This window comes from Podarcis muralis, chromosome 1 (genome assembly GCF_964188315.1).
Source record: "Podarcis muralis chromosome 1, rPodMur119.hap1.1, whole genome shotgun sequence".
Lineage (NCBI taxonomy): Eukaryota > Metazoa > Chordata > Lepidosauria > Squamata > Lacertidae > Podarcis > Podarcis muralis.
Window position 1 is genome coordinate 73,516,387 of NC_135655.1, and position 24,059 is coordinate 73,540,445.

Below are 24,059 nucleotides of genomic sequence, written 5' to 3' on the forward strand. Positions count from 1 at the left end.
TAGTGCTAGGCAATAATACTATCTATAAATTTAAATAAATAAATAGCAGAACCAGTGTTAGATTTTTTTTGAGGGACTAGCTTTGCAAAGTGCTGGGAGAAGATTACTCAAGACTTCTGAAGCTGGGCACCAAATGAGCATTCACCACCCACAAGTGTAGCTACTAACAACTATTCCGTTGCAACCCAATATTTAACACTTGCTCCCTTTTATGCAAAGTCCATAATTTTTACTCTTACGAGAAGGCCACTTGAATGACATATACCCCTACTGAGCTTTCTGATACAAGAGATAAGACAAGTCACCTAGCACAATGGCAGGATGAAGCACACCAGCTTTTTAAACAGCAACAGCGTCTCCTATATGTATTTTTGGGTACAGGAAGTGACTATTGCTTTTAAACAGGAAAAGAAAAGAAAAAAAACCCATGAAAGGAAGTATTAAGGAAACAGAATTCACCCAAGCTGGATGCTATCCACAAATCCAGAGTTAGCACAATCGTTCTATGGTGTTAGGGAAGGAATAAATCTGACAGTACACCGCTGACGTTTCTGCTGTTTAATTGTTTTCATATATCATTTTTTTAAAAAGTTATTTCGACAGATTATTTTAACATTCAGATAAACAAGCAAGACAACAGCAAGTGGACATGATTTCTGGGCAGAAGCACAGCCAAGGGCTTGAGCTTGGGGGGGGCTGTCATTCTCCCCCATGTATCCCTTGTTCCACATTTCTAGAGGCAACTAAGTGCAAAGGCCAGGCTGTTGGTTGTAACCAACAAGAGGCAAAGCTTGCATGCATTCTCTTGTTCTTGGGTTTGCTGCAACCTGTAGCAGGGCTGGACAATGGCAGCAAGCCCTTTGGACTGACCACTGCCTGTTCTGTTGGCCTAAATGGGAAACAGATAGTTTTGGGATAGTTGATGCTGCATATCAGAAGCCGATTTTATCCCCCTCAATTAAGCCCCATTTTGGAACTGTGAGTTTCTTCATGGCTTTCTTCTAAACAGAGTAAGATTCAACTGGCCAATAAGCCCTGCAGTTGGTAAGGGTGAGGTCACTCTTCCCTTGGCTTCTTCGCCAGCCCCCATTTGTTCCCCATTCCCATGGCTGGTTTTGCCAATGCTATGGAGACAAGATGGGCGAAACATTCAGATGTCACAATTTACTTACTGGCTGTAAGGAACATAGGGCTTCATCACACAGTACACACCAGGAGAAAATGTTTATTAAAAAATTTCAAAAGTGACAAAGAAGGCAGAGAGGACAAAAATAGTAGTTAACACACATATAGCTTGTGGCATGCTCCACAGTATAAAAAAGAAAGCCAAGCATTCAGCACAATGTGGCCAGCAGTTCTGTTTGGCCTTTCCCTATGGTCTCCATCGTGGCTCTGTTTAATTCAAACAAATCCAGCAAAGAGAAAGGGGGAATGTTATCCTCCTCTTTTGGCTTAGAAGAGAGAGTTATTTGCCATATGATCTTCCAAGAAACAGCAACCATCAAAAATTAATGTTTTGGACACATCTATACTCCCAAACCTAACCCTGTCAATTGATGTTCTCTGGGGAACTACAACCAATCAAGAGGCTTCTCAGATTCACCACAAAAATTGTTGGGAGAACAACTCTTCACATAGCATTGTGCGAATACGTTGTCAGATGTAACAGTACAATGCTTTGCACAGGAGCATTTGCATGTCAGCTCTCTTCCACCTCGCTTCTCTTGCCTGGGTCTCCACCTTTTAAATATAGAGCCATATTGGAGGTGAGATTCTCCACACCGCCAGTCTCTACTTAAAGCAAACCCCAATCAACGGCACGGGGGTTATTTTAAGCCTACCTTGGAATGCTGCAGCTACCCTCGTCCCTCTCTTGCTAGTCCCTCAGTGCATTGCAGACAGGAAAAGGGAAACAAGAACATATCCTGCTTTGCCTGGCACTGAAAAGTGGCCATACGTCTATCGTTTTGCAGAAACAGCAAATTATGTGATACAAACTTATTGAGGACTGCACCATTTCAGACAGCACTCTGCCGTAGAAAGAAATAAGCTCTACATACAGAACTGCCGCCATGCTGGGGAGAAGCCTAATATAGAACCCTCTCCCAACATCAGGCTTTTTGTATGCAAAGAAACAATTTTCATTATTATTTTAAAATTTGGGAGAACACACTGTTGTAAGATTCCCTACCTGTGGTCTGTAGAAGTACAATCCAGAAACAGTTGTAAAACACAATCTTCAGACTATGGTACATTGTCCACTGCCCACCCCCTTTTTGGCTTTCAGGTGTTCATGGGATTCCAGATGTGTACTTATCCTTGTAAAGCACTTCTGTCCTTTCTACCACTCCACTTAAGATCACACCCTCCTGAAGCTGCTTTATATTACAGTGTCAAAGCATTGTTGAATGCACTTGCACGTAACATGTAGTTTGTGCCTTACCCACAAAGCATGCTCCGGAAAACTTATTCCTCCCTCTTGTCCTGCTGTTGCACTTCAATGGCAGCATAATCCTCAATAATCTCCTGCACCCACCTTCCACAGACACGGTCTTGGAACATGACCTGTGCCTGAAGCAAACATTTCCTCCCCCAAATGGGCTTGATCCATGCTCAGTTCTTGGAGGACAGGTCAGCGAATCTTCCAACACAGAGTTATGGCTGCTCGCACATTGTAAACTGAATGCTGAACAGTATCAAACTTATGGTATAGAAAAAGCAAACTGCTTAGAGGTGTATTTATATACATTTCTCAAGGACACTCAACAAAAGGCAGTGAGTTACAAACATCCATTCTGTACGCTGGTAACCCCAATGCACGCATATATATTATATGTAAATAAATGTACATGCACAATTGATACCTAGAAGTTGCAGACAGAGCCTATTATACTGGAACACGTGACCCCAAAACCTGTGAAGGATGGGTGGGATGGGTGGTAAGGTTCAATTTCTGTTTCCAGTGCATGCAAAGTTTGACATTCAGGGCAGTGTTGCTTTAAGGCTATTTCTAAGGCTAAAAGATCTCAACCAGTCCCCTCAACTGCATCTTTCAAGACTCTGAGGCATTGCTTCCTTAGGGGGGAAAGGGTGACGGCTGGGTGAGAACCTTGACCCAACATTCCCTTTCATGCTGTTTTCTGACCTGCCTTGCTTAACGCAAGGCTGGATTTGCACTGAACCTCTGGGTTGCTCTAATTGCTGAATTCATAAAAAGGATCTGCGCCTAGTGCTGAGTGGACCATTCAAGCCCAGCAGTGCTTCTAGCTGTGCACTAAAAGCATTCCAACTAGTGTTGGAAGATTATATCTGCAGCATTGTGTGTCGCCTCTCTCTCTTTCGTTCATGCTGTCCCCTGCTGTTAAAGGGCATCCTGGCATTCACTGCAAGTTGGGAAGATCAGCAGGGGGAAACTGGGATTAAATTACTCCTTCAAGAACAAACAGAACAGAAGTCAAACTATTAAGTGGGGTGATAGCACAGGGCTTGTTTGTGACTGTTTTCTATAATACAGGATTAACTAACTACCGAAATAACAAATAAGCCCTGTGAACATGGCCACTCTGTCGTAAGGAAGAGGCCGGTGGGACTTCTTGCCCCAACTGTAACAAATTTCAGGTTGCAACTTGAAAAAAAGCATTTTTGGGGGGGGGGGGAAGAGGGGAGGGAAGGGACGGGAAGGCAAGGGGGTGCCTAAACTCAGCTATCTGAGTTGTCAACTGAAAAGAAACACGCGTGGCTTCATGTTTGCAGCTCAGGTGTTGTCAGAAAGGGTGAAGTCCTGGAAACCAGCTTTGCTTGAAAAGTATTTAGGGCCCATCACTTAGGTTTTACTTCTGGTATTTGGAGAGGAAAACACCTTCCAATTTCTCCTCACAGGGTCACACACACCTTGTTGGTTATCCAGCTCTATTACCAAGTTTTAAAAAGGCACAAGAATAGGTGCCTTCTTAAAACAAAAAACACAAAAAAACCCCCCTAATATATTTAAATGAACAGGTTTCTAGCCATTGTTTAAGAGATCGCCTTCCACAGATACTTTTTGGCATCATTAGAAAACTGCACATTTATGAAATAAAAGACCTCATTCAACATTTGCATTCAGAATTAACCATGTAAGCACATGTGCAAGTTCAGTTTTCGCAGTGAGATATAGAAAGCTTTAACATTCCATTACCAGACCTATTCAATTCTCTCTTTCATCTAAAATCCACCTAATATATTTTTTAATGGTGTTTTTTTTTAAAAAAAATGCTCCCGATTCTAAATTTTATGAGGACTTTTGGAGATTTGGCCTTCAATCATAGCGACTTTGTGAATTCTGGGAGACACAACGGACTTTTGACTTACAACAATTTATGAAAAAAAGGTCTCTCCACTCTTCAGTGAAAAGGTGGCAATCTGAAATACAGACACACTCACCTGTCTAATAACAAAACAGCAGGACTGATTGCATCTTCATGCCAAGGGACTCTTGCACACTCAAAAGATTTAGAGAATGTGTCCAAGATTACTTATGAACTAAGATAAGAGATTGTTAAGGGGGACATGCTGGGATTAGGTGTCAACAAGGGTTTCAGTATGTTGTTTTTTTTAATCACTTTCAGAGAATAAGGATGCACCAAGTGTCTATATTCCTCATAAAAGGAGTGGCACCTGTGCATGATACCCTCTTTTTCCATGTTGGCAGCATAAGAAGAATGACGAGGAAAGAGAAGAAAAAGAAAGGCTCTCTTTGATAAAGGCCTGGAACCACTGGAATTATTTACCACGCAAACTGATGTGTAACTAACTCCGCCACAAATATACAGAAACTCCCCCTCCCACCACCCTTAAACAAAAAGAAGACTTTCCAAGTAAGAATGATAAGTACTGTATGGTAATATCTGAAATATTTATATACATAATTTTCTTTGTCTTTTGTTGGAAGTATCTCCTGGTCAGACAGCGGCACTTTGGGGTCCCTTCGGCACCATTGCTTCGCCTCTGCCCTCCCGCTTCTCAATAGACCGAGCTGTTTCGGATGCCGCAGCACAACACCATGCTCAGGATCATCTCAAAGATCTGCAGGCCAAGAGAGAACATTAGAGAGGATCCAACTCAAACATAAGCTATGTCCCTAGGCTAAGTTAACCGTAGGCAAGACCTCCACTTCTATTCAGACTGGCAAGAAGCCGAAGAGAAAACTAGTTCTGCTAATGCAGGCAGAGATGGGTTTTAATTTAAGACGGTTTGCTTTGTTGCTGTTGAAGTTGGAAAAAAAAGAGAGAGTTAACATTAAAACCCAGTCTGCATTTTTTGAGGCTTTCAGGAGCAAAGAGTACAAACCAAACTTTTTAGTTCTAGGTGGAATTCTGTTCCTCCTCCATATTTCTCTGAGCTTCTGTTTCCCCTCACACTGAATGATAAAAAGTTGGTAGGTAGCCAGTCTTATTTTTATTTTGCAAGATGCCTTGAGTCCAGTCATGGAAAAAGGTAGGCTATATATAATTATTTTATATGCACTTTAAAATAATAATATAATATCATCTCATCATCAGATAATTTTCTTGATAAAGTGATTGAAGTGTAATTCTAATTGGAAAGCTTCTACTGGGCAAAATCGAAAGAAGAAAGAGAGAAAAATAGGAAGACTTGAATCTTAAAATGATCTATGGGAGGGTAGAAGGATAAGGGATATTCTCCAGCTGTCATTTAGGGAATAGAGTGGCTTAGAAGCTTCTCTTCCTCCCTTGCTATCCAGAAAAGCATTGCAGGTTAAGGAAGACACAGTTCATTTCTGGGAAAGCTGCATCTTGCCCCTGCTCTGCAAGGAGAGAATGAGGAGAAGCTGTCAATCATATCTAAACTTACAACTGACCTAGAGGTCCACCATCATACTGCCCACAGCTGTTGCATGGATGGCACCTCAACAGGCCCTCTGGGAATATCCCATATTCCACAAACCCACAGCCACTGCCACCACAACAACTCTAGCACTTACCATGATCACAGCCACCACAATGGCGGCAATGCCAATCAAGTACAGTTTTCCAGAGAACAGCTCTTCAATTTTATTGTGACAGTTTAGATCCTGTGGTAAAATGAACAGAATAACATAATGAGTCTTCTGGATGAGGCCAATGGCTCATCTAATCCAGCATCCCCACAATGGTCAACCAGATGCAGTCACAGCACAGATTTGTATAATGACATTATGATACCCACAGTTTTATTCTCAATTCCTTTCTTAACGATCCCTAGCATGGGATTTGCTTTCCCCCCAGCTGCCACACACTGTCAGTCACAGTCAGTTTAGAGCATATACAGTTGTACCTTGGTTGTTGAATACCTTGGTACTTGTCCGTTTTGGCTCCCGAATTCTGCAAACCCAGAAGTGAGTGTTCCGGTTTGTGAACTTTTTTGGAAGCCGAACATCTGACGCGGCTTCTGCAGCTTCCAATTGAGTGCAGGAAGCTCCTGCAGTCAGTCAGAAGCCATGCCTTGGTTGCTGAACATTTTCCGAAGTCGAACGGACTTCCAGAATGGATTCCGTTCAACAACCAAGGTACGACTGCTTGTGAAATTAAGATTTATTTATTTTTGCCCTGATATGCATTACACTTGTTTACATTGAATTGCATTTGCCATTTTGCTGCCCATTTGCTGAGTCTGGCGAGATCTGCTTGGAGCTCTTCGCAATCACTTCTTGTTTTAATGACCCTGAACAATTCAGTATCACCACCAAACTTGGCTACTTTACTGATCACCCCTAATTGTTTATGGACATATTATAAAGCACAGGCCTCAATACCAATAATGGATGGAACAAGTAAACATCCTGTTATGTGAGCATAGTATTTTGCCATTATGTGTGACCATCAGGAAAACTAAACACAGAGCTAAGGCCACTCAATCAATTCATTTATCTCAATCCAAGGTTAGCAGAAGGATGAGTGTGGCCTAAGCATAATATGCCACCTCCTGATGCTCTTTGTACAAAAGCCCAAACTGCTGTCTATAATAATTTAATAGCCTCTCAAAACAGCTTTCGACCTACCTGTTGCAGTCAAAAAACAAAACACAAAAAACCTGCCCTGTAGCTATAATACTGTAGTAAGCCATTAACTGATGTACATCTAATCAAAACAAACACATATTATTAGGAATGTTCAACCCATTCTACGCACACTTTCAACACATGGGGCCATGCTTCCCAGCTGCACCCCTAACACTGCATGCTGTGCCTCCTTGAAGCCCATGCATTTGGTGAGATGTTTAAAAAGGGAACCTCAAAAGTGCAGGTTTCCTGGTTGTTTTGAGGGTCTGTGAGCTTAGGCTTCCTTTTCAAGCATCTTGCTGAAGGCATGGACTTTGGAGAAGGGGTGATGAGTGGGGGCATGCAAGGATAGGGAGTGATGTGACTCCTGCAGTTCTCTCTCTGTTCTGGCTTTGTTCAAGGAGGGTATTGCTGTACATCGCTATAAACAAATTATTAGTATTACGCTATAGACAAATATTAGTATTTCACAAAAGATCAGGTGAATGAGTTTTTACCCTTGCAAAGGTAGAACTGTCAATATTATGGTACACATTTATTTATCCTCACTCTGGAATATTCTGCTATGTATGTTGGTGGAAAGATTAAAGGAATTACTCTTACTATTCAAGAATTCACTGCATAACAATATGGTATCTGAAGAAGTGTGCATGCACATGAAAGCCCATACCAATAACTAACTTAGTTGCCCTCTAAGGTGCTACTGGAAGGAATTATTTTATTTTATTTTGTTTCGACTACGGCAGACCAACACGGCTACCTACCTGTAACTAGAACAATATTTTAAAAATATTGTTCTAATGGGGCACTGTGCCTTGGTGCCTAGATCCTGAAGGTGCCTAGCTAGGTATTAGTGAACCAGTACCATTGATGGATTTACACTGGCACCTGGTCAAAGGAGCAGGGTCAAAGACTACCATGGCTGTCTGACAGATAAAGGAATGCAGCCAAAACTTGACTACTCTTGAAGCATGTTCCCAGCAAATCACCAATGCGGCTCTCCAGTGGTTGGAAGAGGATTCCCATCACATTTATGAAAAAACAGCATAGGTCGTCACTTGTTCAGTCCTTAATGTGAGAAATCAATTCTGGCCCTTCTGCTGCAATAAAGGTTTATTTGGGGAAAGACAGCTTTAGCATTTGTATAGAACATGGGCTGGTTTCGAAGCACACCCCGCCCCCCGGCCCTCAGAACAAGGTGAGCACCGCTCTCTTGTAGATATTTAAAACAGTTCAAACCTTTCTACTACAGAAAGCTACCTTACGCGCTTAAACAAACATGACACGGATCCATTTGTATACCTTAGGCTTAATGAAAGTCCTGGCTCTGGGGTGAAAGGAGTGCAGAAACAACCCTAAAGCTATACTTCATATTGCAAGCTCAACATGGTGCATTATTCCCCTCCCCCACTCCCAATCAACTGAAGTCTTGCCAGAGATGAAAGGCCCATTCACTGAAGACAATGGGTGTATCACACAAACACTTTCTTACCTGCGTAAATGCTGAAGACACACTTTGACTACAGAGATCAGGTTGAAGAATGTTCAATGCACTTTCCACGGCGCCACCACCACAGCATTTTAGCTGTAAGCAGAGAAATGGATTGGAGTGAGCATTCTAACAGGGAATCTCTGAGGAGGAGGGAAAAGGTCTGAGCTGGAAGTCTGGAAAGAATCTGAAAAATGGGCTGGAAGGTGGCACCTTATACCAGACAACGATCTTCTTTGAACCTTGGCAGGGGTAGCCACCTCTCATTTAAGAGCTATTATTATATAATATGGAGACATGCAGGTGTTGGTTTATCTTTTCTCTTTATAAGCAGACCGCATACCATATCACTGGTGCTTTCCAATGAAAAGCACAATGGGATCTGTCATACGAAATTTCAGTTCTTGCCATTCCTGGTCCTCCCCCCTCCCCTATTTGAGGGGAGATGGCAAACCTGAACACATAATGTTCCCATGTCAACCCCTTTTGGTTTTATTTAGCCACTTAAAATGTCTGCTATCTTTCTTGCATCCTGCTCACTGGTCTCAACAATCCCTCTTGGGGACACCCGATGTGCTTGAATGGCCAAGAGGGAAGAGCCTCTTAAATTCAACGAGGGCTTGCTTTACAGGGACAATAGCAGTGTTCTGAATTATAGACTCCCCGGGCACTTCTTTGAACAACAACAATGCCAACTACATGCCTGTGGATGGAAGGTCAAGTTTGATTTCCAACAAATTGTGCATCCAGCTTACTGTTTCGTGGAAGGTTTTCACAACTGCCTTGGCCTTGTTTGCTTTCTCAGCGTCACTTGACTTTGCTTGGAGTAACGCTTGGTCGTAGAACTGTGTGATGTCTTTGGCAATCTGCAACGGGGACGGGGAGAGGGAAGAAGATACAGCCACAATGAAAAATGCCAACCATGTGTTTTCTAAAGTTTCCAGTTGTTTAAGGCAGATAGGTACATTGAAGTTGTATGGTGATGGCAGAAGCTCAACCACATGGTGCCACAGGCTAGGGGCAGTGCAAATTACCTCGGCTTCTTCCCAGTAATTCAAACCGTCTCAGAAAAGAAAAAAGGAAAGGAAAGGAAAAAGATGACAGACAACCAACAGAGCTCAGGAAAACCTGAAAATAGCTTGTAGATTAACATTGTCATCCAGAACAGAGGCGAAGTTCAGAGCAGGGAGCTGGGCTTGCAGAAAGGTCTGTCACACTCTTGAAAAGAGAAGGCAATCCAGCAAGATGGAGTTAAACAGTAAGAGGAGTGCTACAAGCTGGATAGGCTCTCTGCCCTCAATAAATGCTAGAGGAACTCAGTGCCCAGGCCTTAACTGAGTCAGGATAATTTTCAGTTAAGAGTACATGAGTTTGAACCAACAGTCTCCTGCAAGCCTCACGGGTCCTAAAGCAGGTGAACAATATTACAGCGGTACCTCGGTTTTCGAACAGCGAAGTTCCCGAACAACTCAGAACCCGAACGCTGCAAACCCAGAAGTAGGTGTTCCGGTTTTCGAACTTTGCCCCAGAAGCCTGAGCTTCCGTTTCTCCTGTTGCACAGCAAATTTGAGTGCCCCGCATAGTAATTAAGGCTTATTTGCTTCCGTTTTACCCTTAAGCAGCAAATTTAAGCACCCCCTCCATCGTAATTAAAGCCTTCTGTTTCTGATTGCAGTGTTCTGAGGTGATATTTGGTGCTTTTGTTTTTGCTGTTTTTTGCATTTTTGTTTGTGTGGCTTTTTCATTTTTTTGTCTGTGGCTTGTTTTTCATTTTATGATTGATTGATTGTGTGACTGCGGAAATGGATAAAAGCCCCCCATCCAAACAATGACTATAATCAGTACAGGTAAGAATTTTTTTTTAATTTTTATCATCTACAATACTGTCATATTTATTTTATAGTACAGAACATTGCTTTCATTTTGTGGATCAATGGTCTCGTTAAATAGTAAAACTCATGTTAAATTGCTGTTTTAGGGGTTGTTTTTAAAAGCCTGGAATGGATTAATCCATTTTGCATTACTTTCTATGGGAAAGTGTGGCTTGGTTTTGGAACACTTTGGTTTTGGAACGGACTTCCGGAAAGGATTTGAGAACCAAGGTACCACTGTACTGGCAATATTGGTGCTTCAAACCAAGGACTAGTTGTTGATACATGGAAAGAGCTGTCCAGAGGCTTCTCTCATCAATGTAGTGGAGCTGGAACATGTCCCTGATTTTGTCTCCCAAAAGGCTAACCATGTGGATTCCATTATGCCATTACTTCCCTCTCCCCAGGGTAGTTTCCAGGCTAACCTCAAGGTGCTAGTTTTAATCTTTCAAACTCTACAAGGGCTGGGTCTTGGATATTTGAGAGGATGCTTTCTTCCATATGCACCTCCCCATTGTTTCTGAGGGTGCCCTCATCATAAAAGGGCGAGAGGTTGGTCCATAATGGCAATAGGGGCTATTTGTTGGGTCCCTGCAATTGGAAAAAACCTCCCCCCCCCCATCACAAACATGCCAAATTGGTTTGTTGAGGAAGACTATGAAAGCTGCTTTTTCGATAGACTTTTAAGCCTGCAGGGGAAACCTGTGCCCTCCAGTTCTCCCCTTGTGTGCTTGAAAAACAAAGCCAAGTGCTAAATAAAGCATCAAGATTGTCGTGCTCCAGAGTCAACAGAGTTGCAGCAGGGCCAAAGCGTTGTGGATTTAAACTCTTTTAGGGAAACACATGCGTGGGCCAGCTGTTTGCAGCTGTGCTAAGGGGAACATGTCCTCTTCACATCCCAATCTAAGCTACCCCTTGGGGAAGTAGGAAGTTGAGAAACAGCATGCCAGATTTCATTTTAAAAAGGAAGAATGGGAGGCTGTTTTTATTAAGGGATAATTTGCCCTAGGGGAAGACCATTAAGGACTACAAAATCCTCCTATTTCATTTCTTCAGTGCCATCTGGAACTGGCTAGTGGATAAAAACACTGATAATAGAATTTCCTCCCACTGTGCACAGCCTGCAGAAGGGCTCAGATGACACCAATGCTAATAAAAGTGAGTGGTCATTTGATACAGAGGAATGAGTGTTTGTCATTCAAATTATTCCCACATAGCGTGGCTGTGTGGTGCTGGTGTTAAGCTCTTTCTCGTGCAATCACAGGAACCCCACACTCCTCATGGTGGGATGAGAGAAATCAGTATCATCTCAGTGAAACAACATAATCAAGTTTGCCTCCACACCATGCTATAGTGAGGTTCAAGGGTTGTGTGTGTGTGTGTGTGTGTGTGTGTGTGTGTGTGAGAGAGAGAGAGAGAGAGAGAGAGAGAGAGAGAGATGAAGACAACAAGTGCAGACTGGCAGAAGAAGAAAAATAAGGATGAGCAGAAAAGGGGAGCAAAAACTACTAGTTACTCTCAGAAATAAAATCTTTACCACAGCTCTAAACACATAGTCTCAAAATCTATGTGCATGTGATGCCCTGGATGAATATTGCGAACTATCTTGTGAGAGAATGAAATTCTGGAATAGATAACATCTAAGGCTACAGTGACCCAAACGTAGTAAGAGTGATATAAATACAACTTAAAGTAATATTGTAAAAAAGTAGGCTACTCAAGAGGTCCAAAGTTTCCTAACTGTTATTCAACAGGATGTAATGAGCTTGTATATAAACAGGTTTCCGCAATCATCACAAAGCCCTTGATTATGCAGAGGTTGGAAGGGGGTAGGGAGAATCCACCATCTCCTTGGCAGTCTCTTCCAAAAGATAATTGCTCTTGCAAGTTTAAAAAAAACACCAGTGTCCTTTATTTCAAGCTATTCATTGCTATAATCATTATAATGCTTACCTTGGCTTGATTTAATAACCCCCTGCATTGCCTACTTTTTTCTCTCCCTGTGAAAGCATTTATTTATTGCCCCCACAGCCATTAATCTACTTTATGATAAGGTAACCAAATCAGCATCTTTTATTACATAACTTCTTCCTGGCTCTCCCTCGCCCTGTGTTTTCATTATCCCTTTTAAGTCTAGACATCAGAACAACTTACAGATGCATAGTTTTCCATAGCCTCAAACTCCATAATAACGTTCCTAAAAACACTGTATTATTTGTGTAACCACAATGTTGTGGTTAGCCACAACGACTAATATGGGGAGAGAAAACCCTTCTCCAAGTCTGAAATTTTTATCTTCCATTACATAGGTATTTGTCTTATATAAGGCTATGCACAGAAAATCAAAGAAACTATGAGATGAACTGTCGTGGCCCCAAATGCACAATTTTAGGTTTTTTCTATCCCAAATGGTCTTGCAGAAAAATGAATGTGTATACCCAACCCACAAGCAACAATGCTAATCCTTACCACCTTCTGGACTTTGGGGAAACACCTCAAAGGACTAGGTTTGACATGTGTTCTTTGTTGCAGTACTAACAGCTACTCAAGGATATAACCACAATATAGACTGCATGATACAATAGGATATTTTTTTTCTGTGTTTTTAGCGGTTCTTGTTTTTATGTCAGTCACCCCGAGTCCTCTCAGGGACAAAGGTGGGATATACTACTACTACAGTGGACGCTCGGTTTGCGAACATGATCCGTGCGGGAAGCACATTCATAACCTGCAGGATCCGCAGCCGGCAGCACCTGCGCCGAAACCCAGAAGTAACCTGTTCCGGTACTTCTGGGTTCAGTGCAGTGTGCAACCTGAAGCATCTGTAACTTGACATGAGCCAACAGTGTGACGCGGCAGCTAAAAAAGCCAATGCAATTCTGGGCTGCATCAATAGGAGTATAGCATCTAGATCAAGGGAAGTAATAGTGCCACTGTATTCTGCTCTGGTCAGACCTCACCTGGAGTACTGTGTCCAGTTCTGGGCACCACAGTTCAAGAAGGACACTGACAAACTGGAACGTGTCCAGAGGAGGGCAACCAAAATGGTCAAAGGCCTGGAAACGATGCCTTATGAGGAACGGCTAAGGGAGCTGGGCATGTTTAGCCTGGAGAAGAGGAGGTTAAGGGGTGATATGATAGCCATGTTCAAATATATAAAAGGATGTCATATGGAGGAGGGAGAAAGGTTGTTTTCTGCTGCTCCAGAGAAGCGGACACGGAGCAATGGATCCAAACTACAAGAAAGAAGATTCCACCTAAACATTAGGAAGAACTTCCTGACAGTAAGAGCTGTTCGACAGTGGAATTTGCTGCCAAGGAGTGTGGTGGAGTCTCCGTCTTTGGAGGTCTTTAAGCAGAGGCTTGACAACCATATGTCAGGAGTGCTCTGATGGTGTTTCCTGCTTGGCAGGGGGTTGGACTCGATGGCCCTTGTGGTCTCTTCCAACTCTATGATTCTATGTAACCCGAGGTATGACTGTACTACTACTACTGATGAATGATAATAGCAAACTTGCTATCTGAGTGATAACCCCCATAGAGTCATGTGCAAGGATGAAACACAGGAAACTGGGTTGCACAGTCAGACCACTGTGGCCCAGCCTGTACAGTATAGTCTACACTGACAGGCAACCCTTGCCAGTGTTTTAGACAGGAGTTTTTCTCAGCCTTATCTGGAAGGCAGTATCAGTAGGTTTGCAGATACCTTAAGGTCTGTAGAAATAAATTTTGTAAAAAAAATGGAGTGCGCTGGGAAAGGGGCTGGACAAAAGCACTCTGCACAGCGACATTTTGTTGCACTTATCCACAATCTATTTCACAGCTATTCAGTAGCTGCCAAACATGCCGCAGGAATCATAGAAGAGTTGGAAGGGACCCTGAGGATCATCTAGTCCAAACCCCCTGCAATGCAGGAATATGCAGCTGCCCCATACAGGGACTGAACCTGCAACCTTGGCGCTCTCAGCACCACGCTGTAACCAACTGGGAAAGAGGACGGATCACCAACACTCTCAAAACTCTGAACATAGTACCCCTTATGTTATTCAGGTTAGAGCACTCAGCTGTCAGAGGGAACGTTGTCAACACTTGATCCCGAAGCAACACTTGTCTTTACCGAATCACAAGAATGTACAACTGAAACAAAGTCTATATTTAGAAACTCTCTTGTATTATCCAGCCCTTCTCGCCTGGGCCTCTTGTTTCCCGTCTCCCCCTATACTGAAACTTGGATTGGAAACTCTCAGGGCAGGGAGTTGTATTTTGTATGTCACGACAGTCTGCGGAAGCACATAGGGAACAACTGTATACATACAACAGAGGTTCTGCAGCAGCTATGGACATTAGCATCATTTCTGGCTCATAAGCAGATGCGGTTGGTTCATCTGGCCTCCAGAGCTAGAGGGCTGCTCTCAGCAGGTAGGAAAGAAGGATGGGGCAAAACGTTTGTTGAAGCAGCAGGTTGAGATATGGTGTTGCTGCATAGTTCCTGACTATCTTGGACCTGTTAAAACATCTGCAAAAGAGGAGCTGCAAACACCCTCCCCCAACCTGGTGCCCTCAAAGCATTTTGGACTATAAACCACATCAGCCACAGCCAACACAGCTGTCCAAAATATGTGGAAGGCACCACACTGGGGAAAGCTGCTACACAGAAGGCAGAACCATGCTCTGCCTCATGTGAATGTGCCCTGTGGTGATGTAGTTGCAGTATTATGTTTCAGAGGTGGAGAACCCAGGACCAAGGGTGGTATCCAACAAAGCAGTTCCCCTCCCTTTCCTCTTCCTGCACCCTCTTCAAATCTGCTCTGCAGTTGGGGGAATCCCCATAATCAATTCAAGGGGTGCATGGGCGACACACAGGGAGAGGAGGAGGGTAAGTTCTGTCTTGCAGCCCAAAATCATCGCACTAAGCTAACTAATTTGTTGTTGTTGTTGTTTAGTCATTTAGTCGTGTCCGACTCTTCGTGACCCCATGGACCAGAGAACGCCAGGCATCCCTGTCTTCCACTGCCTCCCGCAGCTTGGTCAGACTCATGTTTGTAGCTTCGAGAACACTGTCCAATCATCTCATCCTCTGTCGTCCCCTTCTCCTTGTGCCCTCCATCTTTCCCAACATCAGGGTCTTTTCCAGGGAGTCTTCTCTTCTCATGAGGTGGCCAAAGTATTGGAGCCTCAGCTTCACGATCTGTCCTTCCTGTGAGCACCCAGGGCTGTTGTATACCACCCCAAATTCCTAACCTAGCTTCACTGTAAAGTTTTGGGAGTAATCACCAGCTCCCTGTGCCAAATTAGATGTTAAAAAGAGGGCCTGGTCTTATTTTCCTTGCAATGCATCAAATGTAAACTACGTGGAGGTCAACATGCCAGGCATTTCCTCACATCACTGTCTGAGGGGAGGAAGGGAGAGGTCTACTATGCTGTCACACCTAGGGGCTGGTACATGAAGAAAAACAAGTAAAGGAATACAAAACAGCCCGGTCATTTATAAATATATTTTTGGGCATCCAGCCTAACCTACCCTCAACAAGGGGTTTTGTGAGGAGAAACTACGTCACTTTGCAAACTTAATAGGTTTTGGCCTAGGACACTCATGCCACATAAAAAATGTTGGCCTTTAAGGTACCATGAGATTCTTTGTCGTGCTGGAAACTTACCGGTTCTGCATAAATATACATTATGAATCCTCCTAATGAATCCCCTTACCTGATCCTTATGAACGAAGCCCCAGATTCCAGCAGCCACTTCACAAGCAAACAAGATTACGAGGCATGTGAAAAACTGTGAAGAAAACAGATCAGATAAGAAAAGGAAGTAGTGCTCTCCAGTAACATAAAATGACTTTGGTAGGAGTGTGCAAATACATTTAAGGGGGTGTCAAGAGTATGAGATTAAAAAGGGTCAATAGTGAACTTCATGAATGGAGAGCCATCACTATCTCACCAGGACAATAGTGGCCTCTTTGAGAAACCACAAATCAATGTGTATTCCACATCCCCATAGAGTTCATTTCCAAGGGAATGCATTCTGCTTCTGAGCCTTCCATTTAAGGCTGCTGTCTCATTGTAAACAGTGGCTCAGTTGGCAATCAATGCTAAATCATGGTTTTGTGCATGGGTAGGCTCTGCAGATGTTATAGACTACAACTCCCATCAGCCCAAACCAGCATGGCCAATGGCCAGGAATGATGGGAGCTGTAGTCCACAGCATCTGGAGTGAAGCATCAGATTTATGCACTCCCAACTCCTCCACCTGCAGAGTTTAGTTCGGTTTTTAAAGGATCTCAGCTTACCGCTATGTACAAACCAGAAATCCTGTTTTTTGTTTTGTTTTCATAAAGCTCCGGCTAGCTTAATAAGGCAGCTTTATAACTCATGGTTTGAAATTGAATTATGACACTGACTAGAGTCTGTTTTGCAGCAAGATATTTGGTTCATATGTCACATGAAGCAGAGTGTCTTTAAACACAGAACAGAACTTGGCAGAAGTTCTCTTCTTAGCCATGCAAAGAGGAAGAAAGCGGTGAGGGAGCACAATGTGCTAACACAGCCAGTGACTAGAAAGACCAGGATAAGTAGCACCAGCACAAAACATTGTGCACTTGCATCACAATGCCAGAAGACAATTGCAAACACTCTGGTGTAGCTGAGAAGCCTTGAGAAAAAGCCTCCTGTAGCAATATCTCAGCCATTCATGCTCATCCTCTAAAAACCACTGGAGCAATGTTATACAGTAGTGTATTTTGGAAAGTTGCAGCAAAATCCCACTACTTTGCAGAAAGTCCTCAGACATTTGTCTACAATGCTCAAGGGACAGTTACGAGCAATTGCTACTGAGCACTTCAAGTGCCAGTGGACGTTTTATATACAGAACAGGAGAAATTACAGTGCTTCCCAGAGGACTTGCAATAGCCTGGCAGAGCACAAATAACAGAGACAGCTTCATAAGCAACAACGGGGCAGGAGAATACATGGGACTGTCCAGTGAAGTCTCCAAATTGTGATACTCTCACAAGTCTCCAATCAATTTACAAATGTAGACCACATGTAAAGGGGTGAGCTTGAGCATTCCCAGGGCAAGATAGGGGTGTTTATGCAATGAATTATAGCAACACAAAGAGGAGGGTACGTATGCACTCCATCATGGGCAAAAAAAGAAAAGGCAACCTTAAAAAAGGCAAGAGGCTCCCAAGAGGCAATGATGGTCACCAACTTGGATGGCTTTTCAAGAGGATTAGACAAATACATGCAGGATAAAACTATCAATGGCTACTAGCTATGATGGCTACGTTCTGCTCCCACTGTGGGAGACTTTATGCTCCTGAATACCAGTCACTGGAAACCACAGGAGGGGAAGTGCAGTTGTGCTCAGGTCCTCCTTGTAGGCTTCCCACAGGCAGCTGACTGACCACTGGAATAGACAGGCCACTGACTGGAACCAGAAGGCTCTTCTTACATTCTTTTTTCCAAAAGAGCACCACTATAAAACAGGGAGGGTGGCAGCCTTGCGACTTTGTGTTTTTAATGCCATGTGTTTTTAATGCCAGACAAGGTGACGCAGCCAATTAAGTTCCAAGTTTAGGGGTTATTTTCCCTAAAACTGCATTCTGCACATTTCAGGCAGCTTTTCTTTTTTAAATTATTGATTGTGGATCTATTTTCCTGGGGCATGTTCTCCTTGCTATTTGCAAGAGTTCAGCCTTTGTTTTGATTTTGGTCTTCCCTTGGCAGACATTTACTTTCACACAGCACTGACATAATTTTAAAGCAGGGCCAGGCAACCGGCAGCTCTCAGGCCTTGTTTCAAAAGGCCCGTGTGAGCAATCCACCCAGGGCTCTGGCAAGAGTGATCTGTCCCACCCTTGGCAGCCTGCTGGGTAGAGAGAATGATAGGGAAGGAGGCAGGCAGTGGGGATGGAGGCAGACAGAGAGAGAACTTCATGAACCAGGCAAATACTACTGTCTCATTTTGTACTTGGACATACTGCTGTTCTCTAGGAGGACAAGGCAATCTTACACAAATAATAATTTAATATTTGGGTAATTTAGATACCTAGAGATACAATAACTAAACCACACATGCTTGGCTTCCCATTTGTCACTGAGGAACACAATGGCAATATGCTGAGCACCCTTGGGATTTAGATGGTACCACAGAAGTCTTTCATAGACATAAATTGGGATCAAATAAATTGCAGGAGGATTCTACAGTTTCCCCATTTCTTCTGGACAAAAGCTGCCAGCTAAACAGGACCAGAAGTGCACTTAAACCACAGATATGCTTGTCCCCTCAATGGACACCAACCCTTTCTACTGTTGGGTTATCATTAAGGTATTAAGGGAAAAGGTAAGGAAGTAAAAATGGCATCTTACGGTTCCAAGAAGGCACTGTGACTCCTGAATGGCACCATAGCAGCCCAGGAAACCCACAAACATCATCACTGCTCCAACAGCAATCAGGATGTAGATTCCTGCCAGGGAAGACAAAAGGAAGGCACAGGCATCAACGAAGGAAGTCTGATCAGAAACAGCTTGTGATGAGGGATGTGCATTTGTTTAATCCAGAACACCACCACTCTACTCACACCAGCAGGGGAGGAAGGGGGGGCAGGCAAAGCCAGCCTGGAGCTGTAGTAGCAATTGAACCCACACCCATCAAGTGGCAGCAGTGGGGTTAGCTCAGGATCCATTGGGTCAATTCTTCCCTCGCCCCAGAACACCCCGTTTTGTGGCTTTCCTTGGGCTACTGCCAGCAAAAATCCTGTCTGTGTGTGAAACAGGAAGCTTTTGCATCAGCAGAGTGAAGATAGCATCACACTGTGGGCAGAGGCCAGAAGAGATGGTTTGGAAGGGGCCAAGAAAGATGGTGGCATGGGTACCTTTGTTTTTGTTAACACACCACTTTTGGATCTGTGCATGCAGATTAAGAAGTATTGGCATGCTATTTTTTCAACACAAGTGAACCACTATTTCATGCATCATTGGTCAAATTTCTGAATCCTTTTAGTAGTTGCATCCTCTTTCTTGATTTCTGGTGGTTTCCTCTTCAATGAAGCTTGTGGTTGATACTGAACAAGAGGGCAAGTCATTGTTATTTATGCCTGTGTTTTGTTACCAAAAGAGCCCACCCAGGGCCAGCAGGGAGATACTGTAGATAGTTTTCACTCAGGTCCACATACGCAAATAAGGGATTGAAAGTGACGTTCAGTGATTGGATAGTTACAGAAAGTTGTTACAGTTGCGTTGTACTGGAGCTCTATATAAGCAGGCTGGCTGAACCCTTCAGTTCAGCTCTCTTCTGGCCTGTGAATAAACAAGAGCTGTTTGAAGAATTGCTGTGTCGTCTGATATGTTCACCCACAACTTCACAGTTGCATCCTCTTTCTTGATTTCTGGTGGTTTCCTCTTCAATGAAGCTTGTGGTTGATACTGAACAAGAGGGCAAGTCATTGTTATTTATGCCTGTGTTTTGTTACCAAAAGAGCCCACCCAGGGCCAGCAGGGAGATACTGTAGATAGTTTTCACTCAGGTCCACATACGCAAATAAGGGATTGAAAGTGACGTTCAGTGATTGGATAGTTACAGAAAGTTGTTACAGTTGCGTTGTACTGGAGCTCTATATAAGCAGGCTGGCTGAACCCTTCAGTTCAGCTCTCTTCTGGCCTGTGAATAAACAAGAGCTGTTTGAAGAATTGCTGTGTCGTCTGATATGTTCACCCACAACTTCACAGTTGCATCCTCTTTCTTGATTTCTGGTGGTTTCCTCTTCAATGAAGCTTGTGGTTGATACGGAACAAGAGGGCAAGTCATCATTATTTATGCCTGTGTTTTGTTACCAAAAGAGCCTTTCATCACTTTCTATAATGTTCACCTTCTCATTTCACTGCTGCCATTTTCTCTCCCTTTTTCTGTTTTTCTTTTCTGTACCCATATGAAGGGTGCTTCTAAGTTCATTGTGCTTAGATGTGATCAGGAATCCCGAACAATCAGGGACCCAACCATGGGGAGGATTCTAATCATTCTCACCTGAACTTACCTGAAAGACCCCTTTCGTACCTTTGCAATGAATGCCTAAATCTAGCTTCTCAGTTCAATATAAGCACCAGAAAGAGGGCTGAACTAGCCAGGCCAGCACCAGCCCACAATAATTCAGGGCGCACCACAGAACATGCCCCAGAATCCTCTTTGACATAGAAGCCTCAAATAAATGTGTTGGCAGTTGAGCCACCATAAAAGGCTTCCGCAGTGGCAGAAAGTTTTGAACACCACCGTTCAAGAGAATCAGGATGATGCCAGCATGTTATGAGAGATAAAAATGAAACTGTATGATCAACAATAACGTTCCTATTTATAAATTTCCATGCTACTAGTTGGTAACTTAATCAAAAGTTATGGCTGGTTTGCTAGGGAAAGAATGGGGTGGGGGTTATACTTATCCCTGAAAGCAACAGTGCAGCATCAAAGAGTCCTATAGCAACATATAAGGTAAAGTTAAAGGGACCCCTGACCATTAGGTCCAGTTGTGGCCGACTCTGGGGTTGCGGCGCTCATCTCGCTTTATTGGCCAAGGGAGCCGGTGTACAGCTTCCGGGTCATGTGGCCAGCATGACTAAGCCGCTTGTGGCGAACCAGAGCAGCACACGGAAACGCCGTTTACCTTCCCACCGGTACAATACCTATTTATCTACTTGCACTTTGATGTGCTTTCGAACTGCTAGGTTGGCAGGAGCTGGGACCGAGCAACGGGAGCTCACCCCGTCACAGGGATTCGAACCGCTGACCTTCTGATCTGCAAGTCCTAGGCTCTGTGGTTTAACCCACAGCGGAAGTTCTAAAAGGATATGTCAAGAACTCCCAGCACCTTGTTAACTGCTGACAATGAAACACCCTAAATCTAACTGTGCCTACAGAATGCCAGCCATGAAGAAAGCCAGCTTGTTACAGAAACTGTCCTAAACCGGCAACCTGCCAAGCGCTTGACACAGATGGTGGAGAGGTGGGAGGCGAACTGCTTGCTACTGTAAAACACAGAGTGGGGGGTGGGGGTGGGAGGGCAGAACTTTACAGTCATATAAACCTGAAGGCTTGTTATAAAACAGAAGATGTCTTTCCATCCCATTTGTTGTGAAGTAACATTCTTCAGAGGGAAAGGAGCTCTGCTTTTCATCTAGAATGGGTTCAAGATGAGAAACGGCAGCCAGCCAATACTAGAGAGGTCTTATGTGGGCCAGGAGGCATCGATCTAATAGGAATGGCATAAACACACTGTCAGGTAGATCGGCAGGAGGCCAGAGGAGAGACAAGGAACCCCACACAAAGACCTTACACAAAAGCTTTCACAAGCTGCACCATTACTATTTTGGGGGTGTGCAGCTGAAGATTTATTTTATTTTTTATTAAAAAAGGGAGAGAGAAATGCAAAAACAAAGACAGAAGGTCATCTGTTAGTACTAATATGTGAAAAGGTTTAATCTCTCCTGTATCAGATCATGAAGAAACAAGTAGATTCAGTAGCCGCTTTCCCCCAATAAAATTATCACCTCCAGGCAGAAAAACACCTTTCTAGATAATGCAAATATCTGCAATGAGCACAGAACCAGGCACTGGTGCTATCATTACCAAGCTGCATTATGTAAGGTAGCTCTTTATGGCGTTCTGTGAAAAACACTATCCAGGTGTTTCTAGTAAAAGCCTTCCCTAGCCCTTCTTGAAAACACGAGGCCCTCAACCTGCAACCTTAAGGATGCAAAGCCTACACTCCTAATACAGAGCTGTGGTTTCCTGCTCTTGCCTTCCTGGGAGGAGGAGGAGACCTACAGAAAAATCTCCCCTTTCCTATAGCTGTGCCCTGGCCCTGTGAATTAAGAACTTTCTAGAAAGAGATGCTTTCGGTTTGTAGAACTGTTATTCCTGCATTCCAGTCCCAAAACGCGTCTTCTTGAAAAGCAAGTGCCACCCATTTCAACGAGACCTGCCCTTAAGCAGCCATGTTTAGGACTTCAGCGTGGAGAAAGATGAGCTATTACAACCCCAGCAAGGAAGCTGCTGAAAGCCAGTGGCTTTCCAGTGCCAGGATGTCTGCATTACTAACATTTGTTTTGTGAATCACTGTTAATTACATAATTATCACTGTTTATGCATTTCATTTTCCCGACCTCATTGTTCACACTCTTTATCCCCCCCCCCCAAACCATGTGTATATATGCGGTTGCTAACATGTCTTCCCGTTCATCATTCATTTATCCCACACTTTTGTGCATTTCTCTGTGATTTTCCTAACCACATATTCATTGTTTATATATATATATATAGAGAGAGAGAGAGAGAGAGAGAGTTAGTGCATTTGTTGTGCTAGGGCAACAGGGAACTTTAATTGTGCAAACCTAAAGTTAACAGCATGTACCTAAATCCATCCCACAAAATAGTGACAGTCTGGAGGCACCATAAGTCTTAAAGGTTCAACAAGACTCTTGTTTGCACACTGGAAAGGCATTGGTACGCAGCTCCTCCTGACCACCTCAAATTTCTTTGGCATAATTCACAGAAGAAAATAATTCAGGCAGTTAGACTCGAGGAGTTTTCCAATACTCAGTGACTTCATCCTCCTGTTTCTTGACAGGCACCCAAGAGAGTGGAAGCTGTTCCATCCTAAGCAGTGGGATGGAGAGTGGGAAAGAAGTGTGATAATGGAACTGAAGTCAGAAAGCAATAAAATGATTGAGAAGCCTTTGGGAGAAAAGCCAGATTCATTCTAAGACACAGACAGACAGCCTTTATTGAGTTTCTCTTTGTCCCGGAGAGCCAGAGCCAAACAGACAACTGGAGGCAAATAAGAGTGGGACTATTCTATGCAGTTTTAAAATGAAAACAACAACAAACCTCCCAAGCAGACAGACAATGGCCCCTTGTATCCAACTAAACTGAATTGAGCAAAGTAGAAACTCCTTTTAAGAAAATGTAGCAGTGTAGATTTAATGACATGAGATAAGCCACTTGCATCTGCAGCATCTGAGCCTGTGGGGAGCATCTCCCCCCCCCCCCGGACTAACCTCTTTATATTGGACACTCTACAGTGAAGAAGTTGTTTTCTCTGCAGGGTAAGTGCTGAGAGTTCACTCTGTGTATGGAACTCTATAAGCAGTTCTGGAGAATTGGGTTGGTCAGCACTGCGTTTCCTTTTTCAGAGAAGAGTAAAACAAAAGACCCCTTCTTGAACCTTCAATAACTGGGGTGTCTTCCAAATCTCTCTTGGAGCCACCCAATCATTTGAATGCAGACAAATGATGTTCCATTGAGACACATTTTCTTTATGACCAAACCTTCATTAGAGTCATACTTGTCTCTCGTCAAAAATTGCTTGGCACCCCCCCCCCAAAAAAAACCTACACTTCTGGTGACAGGTGAAGCTGCATCTGCCATCAGGATTAGCTCACACAACTGGGTTTTTAGGATCAGAGCCAAAATCTAGGGTGTGAAGACAGATCCATCTCCTCAGTCTTCAGCCCAGAAAACTGGCAATAAATGCATCCAAAGAAACTCTTGGAATGCTGGAGTCATCTGGCTATATCTCTTCCTGCTCACACCTGCCAATTTCACTACCTGCTGTTGTCAAACAGGCAAGAGAAGGAACAAGGCAAAGTTTAGGAAGAGCACTCTCTTT

General features: G+C 43.5%; 1 protein-coding gene across 1 annotated transcript in view; it reads right to left on the reverse strand.

Annotated features, from left to right (window-relative positions):
* Positions 1 to 543: 543 nt before the first annotated feature.
* Positions 544 to 24,059, reverse strand: part of CD81 (CD81 molecule) — a 57,857-nt gene continuing 34,341 nt past the window's right edge. The window contains exons 3-8 of the mRNA XM_028733657.2: positions 18,772 to 18,869; positions 16,106 to 16,180; positions 9,284 to 9,394; positions 8,532 to 8,624; positions 5,984 to 6,073; positions 544 to 5,064 (exon numbers count right to left, since the gene is read on the reverse strand). Of these exons, the coding sequence (XP_028589490.2) occupies positions 5,002 to 5,064; positions 5,984 to 6,073; positions 8,532 to 8,624; positions 9,284 to 9,394; positions 16,106 to 16,180; positions 18,772 to 18,869 (530 nt within the window). The 3' untranslated portion in view covers positions 544 to 5,001. The remainder of the gene's footprint in view (positions 5,065 to 5,983; positions 6,074 to 8,531; positions 8,625 to 9,283; positions 9,395 to 16,105; positions 16,181 to 18,771; positions 18,870 to 24,059) is intronic.